Source organism: Pelophylax lessonae (genome assembly GCF_965119305.1).
Source record: "Pelophylax lessonae genome assembly, chromosome: 1".
Classification (NCBI taxonomy): domain Eukaryota; kingdom Metazoa; phylum Chordata; class Amphibia; order Anura; family Ranidae; genus Pelophylax; species Pelophylax lessonae.
This window is the reverse complement of record NC_138768.1, coordinates 264,169,547-264,177,011: the sequence shown is the minus strand read 5'-3', so window position 1 is coordinate 264,177,011 and position 7,465 is coordinate 264,169,547. Positions and strand designations below refer to the sequence as shown.

At 38.1% G+C, this 7,465-nt stretch overlaps 1 protein-coding gene across 1 annotated transcript in view; it reads right to left on the bottom strand.

Moving 5' to 3' along the window:
- Positions 1–2,483: 2,483 nt before the first annotated feature.
- Positions 2,484–7,465, bottom strand: part of PPIL2 (peptidylprolyl isomerase like 2) — a 102,389-nt gene continuing 97,407 nt past the window's right edge. Inside the window, exons 19-20 of the mRNA XM_082243090.1 lie at positions 5,001–5,134; positions 2,484–2,924 (exon numbers count right to left, since the gene is read on the bottom strand). Coding sequence (XP_082099216.1) covers positions 2,834–2,924; positions 5,001–5,134 — 225 coding nt within the window. The 3' untranslated portion in view covers positions 2,484–2,833. The remainder of the gene's footprint in view (positions 2,925–5,000; positions 5,135–7,465) is intronic.

The window sequence follows — 7,465 nt, the reverse complement described above, 5'->3', positions numbered from 1 at the left end:
ATCAGGAGAGGAAAGGTAAGGCAAACAAGTAGAAAAATAAGGTGACTTTTTTTGCCTACACTGCACTGGCAAAACAGCAGTGTGCTTTAAAGTGGTTGTAAACCCTTTTAGGGAAGTGACTGGCTTCAGGTGATATACAACGATGAAACAAATCCTCCTACATAATTTGTACCGGTTTATCTGCAGTATTTTCTTCTCTACATCTGCTCACACCCTACCTTCCCACAGGAACAGAGCTGAGGCTGTCAATCAGTTGGAGGTCCCTCCCATCACCATTTTTATCTCGGTGTCAGGAAAACTTTTAGAAAGGACTCATGCTGATAGTAGAGGAATGAAGACAAAAGTGACACTTAGTGCTCTTAATTGAGACAAGTACACATTTTTGAGAAATATGCCTTGTTAATATTTCATGGCTGAGGTTTACAACTACTTTTAGGAGCACTGGTACTCTAAAAGATTAACATTAGTTGTCCAGCAGCGAGTACGGCTGTTACTGGTGCCTGACTTTTGCTGACTCGGTGGCCAAGCCCTGCCAACTGCCGTCCTCCTGTCCACTGACACTGTCCCTACTGGCTAATATTGGAATCTAACTTAAAAGGGAAAGGACATATGTAGGGATTATTGTTTGGACATTTATTACAATCTAAACTCACACACTGACTATGCAAAAAAAAATTAAAAATACACTCCACTTATTTTAAATTTAAAAAAAAAAAAAAAAAAAAAAAACTTTCCTATTGCAGGAACAGTTTTTTTTTTTTCTCCAGAGGCTCCCTTAATCAGGACTGCGGCCTTTTGCCAGTCATTCTGTGCCACCTCCATGTATTTGTGTAACATTTCTTGTAAACTGGTGAAAGCACAGACAACTTATCCGTGACTGATCTGACATGTCCCTAGAGTCTTCCACGGGCAGAACTGAGAATCCTTAGTTAGAAGGGTTTAAGGTTTTACCCCCCCCCCCCCCTTTCAAATGAAAATACTGGAAATTAGATGTCTTTTTACACAGCAGTGTGCTAGTATTTTCAAGTACTGCTTAAATGGAAAAAAAAAAAAAATATTATATCTTTTCATGTGACAACAGTGAAGAAATGACACTTTGCTACAATGTAAAGTAGTGAGTGTACAGCTTGTATAACAGTGTAAATTTGCTGCCCCCTCAAAATAACTCAACACACAGCCATTAAACCACTGGCAACAAAAGCGAATACACCCCTAAGTGAAAATGTCCAAATTGGGCCCAATTAGCCATTTTCCCTCACTGGTGTCATGTGACTCGTTAGTGTTACAAGGTCTCAGGTGTGAATGGGGAGAAGGTGTGTTACATTTTGTGTGATCGCCCTCTCTCTCTCATACTGGTCACTGGAAGTTCAACATGGCACCTCATGGCAAAGAATTCTCTGAGGATCTGAAAAAAGAATTGCTGCTCTACATAAAGATGGCCTAGGTTATAGGAAGATTGCCAAGACCCTGAAACTGAGCTGCAACAAGGTGGCCAAGACCATACAGTGGTTTAACAGGACAGGTTCCATTCAGAACAGGCCTCGCCAAGGCTGATCAAAGAAGTTGAGTGCCTGTGCTCAGTGTCAAATCCAGAGGTTGTCTTTGGGAAACAGACGTATGAGTGTTGCCAGCATTTCTGCAGAGGTTGAAGGGGTGGGGATGATCAGCTTGTCAGTGCTCTGACCATACATTGTACACTGCATCAAATTGGTCTGCATGGCTGGCCTCTTCTAAAGATGATACACAAGAAAGCCCGCAAACAATTTGCTAAAAACAAGCAGACTAAGGACACGGATTACTGGAACCATGTCCTGTGGTCTGATAAGACCAAGATAAACTTTTTTGGTCCAGATGGTGTCAAGCATGTGTGGTGACAACCAAGTGGGGAGTACAAAGACGAGTGTGTTTTGCCTACAGTCAAGCATGTTGGGGGGGGGGGGGGTCATGGTTTGGGGCTGCATGAAGCTGAGGGTAAAGGTGATGGACTGGCCAAGCATGTCTCCAGGCCTAAACCCTATTGAGCATCTTTGGGGCATCCTCAAACGGAAGGTGGAGGAGCACAAGGTCTCTAACATCCACCAGCTGTTGTCATGGAGGAGGAGTGGAAGAGGACTCCAGTGGCAACCTGTGAAGCTCCGGTGAACTCCATGCCCAAGAGGGTTAAGGCAGTGCTTGGAAATAATGGTGGCCACACAAAATATTGACATTAGGACATTTCCACTTGGGGTGTACTCACATTTATTGCCAGCGGTTTAGACATTAATAGCTGTGTTGAGTTATTTTGAGTGGACAGCAAATTTACAAGCTGTACACTCACTACTTTACATTGTAGCAAAGTGTCATTTCTTCAGTGTTGATATATCAAAACATATAATAAATAATTTACAAAATGTGAGGGGGGTGCTCACTTTTGTGTGCAACAAAATCAATGCAAAAAAATAGAAATGTTACAGATTGAGTCGCCAAAACAACGCCACATAATACAAAAAAAAAAAAAAAGAAATACACAATGTTCTACAGGTCATGGAGCCTTTATAGCACATGCCAACCATGGCAGGAACAAAACATAATTTAACTTTGAATTTCAAGCTGAAAACTTTAGCTCCACCATTAAATAATCAATGTGATTTATAGGGCGAGAAAGTTTGTATTGTATTGTTGTTGCTAGTCAATAATATCTTTACTCTCACTAAACATATTTAACAAATAAATGCACTAGTAGTACAAGTATCAAATAGGACTACTGACATTCATGCCTCATATGCACAATTGCCCTAAAAATTAAAAAAAAAAAAAAAAAGTCTATAATCCAGGGTAAAGTCTCCATAAATGTCTACCAAGAACTGAAGTCTCCAAACCCTCGAGTAACTTTTTCTTTTTTACTAGTAGAGGGGCCACTGGCATCATCAGCAGCAGAACGTTTCCTATGGACAAAACAGAATAAGAAGAACTTCAGGATTTCAAATGCTTTAAAGAATGAAAAATGTGAACATTGTAAAAAGTTGTTGTTTGCCTTTGACACAGTACTGCTAGCCAATACTGCGTGGGAAAACCCATAAGCTTACCCAATGAGCTTTATTTTATGTATGCTATGCAATGCATTTTTAGATTACTCAAATGCTGGCAGAGGTTGTTCACACTGCACTGACACTACCCTGAATCTGAAATAGCCACAACACTGTTGTATTATACTTGGTTTTCTATTATTTGTATATGCACCTTATGTGTCAAGTGTTCGTTCACAAGCAAACCTCTAAGGTTGGTGGTTACTTAGTATGTACAGCTGTCCAGACAGAAAAACAGAGAATACTAATAGTAAGGAAGTGGCAGCTAAATGGAGAATATCTCAGTTTATCTTTACCATGCCTAATAAATAAGACAAAGATTAAGTGCAAGCTCCAGAAAACCCATATCAAACAGTCCGATTTTAGTTTACTGCTGTCAAATGAGAAAAGAGGTCACATCTGACTGGTTTCTATGAAGTAGTGCACTTTGTTGAATAATCCCAGCAAAGTGCAATGAGACTAACATTAAACTTCTAACATTAGGTATCTGACTTACAAAGACAGACATGATTTAACTTTAATGCTGCCAGTTTCAATCCCACATTTATTAATATGTTAGTATACCATACAAGATGCCTACCACAGACACATCCACCCCAACTCCCTCTGGAGTAAGCTGTCTGCCTTACCGGACATTAGAACCAGAACAATGGTATCAGGTGATGGGCAAACCCTATACAAACTAGGCAGAGCAATGAACCGGATCTCATACTTTGAGGTGTCTACTGATCATTCCACTTTTAAGGGCCATACACACTATAAGATTTCCTGAAGACTTTTTCCTTCAGACTTACCAAAACCATATAATATGAGGTCAAACCTAAACACTTTCAATTTGTATGCAATCTGGCAGGCCCTTGCACTACATAGAAAAGGTAAATCTGAAGGAAATCTAACCACAAAAGTTGGATAGTGTGTATCCAGCTTTAGTTGAGATCATATGCCCGTAAAAAGCTCATGGTTCTTCTAGAACTAGAGTTAACTTTTAAAGCTACTGTCTATGCAGAGAAAAATGTTGCTGAACACCCCCACCCACTAAAACTTACCTTTGCCACACTTCTCTGCAACTCCGTCAAGGCCATAGGGAAATACTTGTGACCTCTCCCCTTCCTGTCAGGATGCAGTGCTATGTCATATGGTGGATGGGAGAGGGTCATTAACTCATCTGTACAGAACAGTGTTAATTTTGGCAGCAAATTTCAATTTAGTTTTAGTCTTAGTCTTAGGACTAAAATGGCATTTTAGTTTTAGTCCCATTTTAGTCTTCTGCAAGTGTTTTAGCTTAAGTCGTATTTAGTCGACTAAAACGTCCTACATTTTAGTCGACTTTAACTCATTTTAGTCATCTATAATCAAATGGGTGTAGTTTAATTGTAATTTGTAATGCATTATTTAAGCATTTCTCTACAATTTCCAAACTCATTATATACTACTGCTGGTCCTGGAGTGAAAAATCTAATATGTTATTATTTATGGTATTAAGCTTTGAGCACCAGTGTTAATTTTGGCAGCAAATTTCGATTTAGTTTTAGTTCTAGTCTTTTGACTAAAATGCCATTTTAGTTTTAGTCGTATTTTAGTCTTAAGACTAAAATGACATTTTAGTTTTAGTTGTATTTTAGTCATCTGAATTGTGTTAATTTAGTCGGCGAAAACGTTTTAGTCGGTTTTAGTCGACTAAATTAACACTGGTACAGAAGCTTCGATATTTGAGGTTTAGGACATGCCGTGCAGCCTACTGCTCTGTTTCTTGTCATTGTAGGCAAGAGTAATTTACAAAATGGGATTATTGAACAGAAAGTTGGCTCTGTGCTAAACTTTTACCCATAGGTAGAAAACGGCCTCATCTTTGTGGGTATGAAAACGGTGTACAATAATAAAATATCCTAATAATGGTCTGTGGCTTTTCCAGGTGCCATGTTAAAAGGTACTTACGCTGCTGCCATATTGATATATTTTCCAACACCGGACCGGTAAGTTTTAGGCTCCTGCTTTAGCTCTTTTTTTGGCAGCACAGGTTCCTTTAATTGCTCTTCCTCTTTCTTGGCTTTCTCTCTTTCTAAAGCAACCTAAAATGGTTCAAATATTTCACAGATTAGTCAGAGATATGACTTGAAATTCCACCAAAAGCTGTTATAAATGCGTCTATTCTGCCATGTCATCTGAGCAGGATCACTTTTCAAATGCACTACACTTCTACCTGCCAAAACTACGTGAAATCTACAGCCCAAAAGAAAGAGATGGAGCACAACTAATACACATGGTCCTACAGATATTAAATAAAAAAATAACAGTATTAACAGCCATGGCACAGACAGGGCGTAATGTAAATCTTGTTTCAGTGGAAACCAGAGGTGACCATCATATATTTGTTCCCACAAGGTTTCATATAAAACATAAAAGACTATGATTGCCCATATTTACTGAAGAATGGGAATAGTTTATGTGACAGAAGTGCTTAACCTGCAACTGGGAGGACCGAATGCAGCCCTTTGGCACTTTTTGTGTGGCCTACAGGGCTCCTACAGACATGAATCTGTGTTTTTCTTATTGCCCTGTTAGAACAGTGATTTCTAGCAGACGGGAGTAATATATTTCTTCAGTCTAGGGCTCTTTTCTGAAGCATGTTTCCAGCTTCCAACCACTCCTATAGCATGTTCACAGTCTCCTGCAACATTATATCCACAGTCTCTGACCATCTCTTGTATCATGAATGCAAGCTCTGACCATCTCTTGTATTATCATGTCCACAATCCCAGACCATATCTTGTATCATGTCCACAATTCAAGACCATATCTTGTATAATGTTCACAATTCAAGACCATATCTTGTATCATATTCTCACGTCCGCAATCTCACTATTGTATCATGACCACATTCTCTGATCATCTATTGTATCATGCCCATAGTCTTTGACTATATCCTGTTGTGTGTCTGCTGTCTCTGACAATGAACTAAAGAATGGAAGATTGCTGGCATCACGGTAAAATGCAAGAAGATATCTGCTTTATTAAAACATCAATTTATACAGCACAAACAATCAACAATGCTCCTACAAAATAATTTTAAATAATAAAATAATAATAAATCTGGCCATTTAAGCTTAAAAAAAAAAAAAAAAATCTCTGGACACAAAGGAGTTTATAATAGAACTACTTATGTGCAACTTACCTTGCACCATGGGTAGGGCAGGGCCTTTGAACCCCTAACTTTTGTGAAGTTAGTGAATAGTTAAAAGTAAAATATACATACAAGTACATTTCATTTCATTTGTGGTGTTCGGGTGTCTACAATAGTATCTTGACACTTTTTAGCCGCTAAGTTACATCATTCATGGTAACTGCTACATAATTTACAATATGTGGACTACCGTAATACCAAGAGCAGTGAAGTTATCAGTGTGTGTAAAATCGTTTGACAGAGATCCCCTTTACTTTCTAGTGAGAAGAAGTAATGAACTAGGAACATTTGTTTTCCCATTAGGGATACTGGCTTGGAATGGATGAACACGTTACTGCGAGGAGCATATTAAACATATCTAAACCCCATAACAAAAACAGAATATGCTGAGCTTGCCAGCTCCTAAATAAGGTAGCCGCATGCATTGTCATTTTTTGGACTAATAACATTTTCAACATGTACAAAAATAGACAAAAAGGGGGGCAGGGATTTTTTTAATTGCAGGATTAGAAAGTGAAAATTTAAAAAAAAAAACCTGAAAAAAAGAAAATGAATGCAGCCGCCTCATGTACTGATAAGCTGCAGTATAAATGTCAATGTTTTTAGGGTTTAGATACACTTTAAGCTGCTGCTGAGTTTTCTAGGTTAACTTAAAAACATGAAATTATTTTAACTATAAATTTACGTGCAACCCTTTCATATCTACATGTGCAGAACATGCAACAATTCAAAAGTTATAAAAATGGTTTAAATGATATCACCTTCACTACCAAAAGTAACCAAGTTTTCTCATTAAAGGATAAGTTTACTATTTCGAAAAAAATAAACGCACACTTTTTAGCACGTAAAAAAATGTGCATTTATTATTTATTTATTTTTAGAGCCTGTGAAGCATTGCACCAGAGATCAGCAGATCAGATCTCTCTCTAGATATATATAGATATACACTGTATATTTATAGAGAGAGAGCCACACACACATTTATACCACAATCTCAGTTTTTTTGGACATGTATAATGAGGAATATATCTAAAGGGTACAAAAACTACATAGTTTGGCTTGATGTAAAAAGGACCCCTCGTGCTAGGAATTAACAGACAACCAATGTAGTGGCTAAGTGGGTGAATGAATATAAATGGGACTGCATACAGAGTGGCTGATTTACTAAAAAAGTGGAGAGTACAAAAACTGTTGCAGCTCTGCATAGAAACAAATCCGC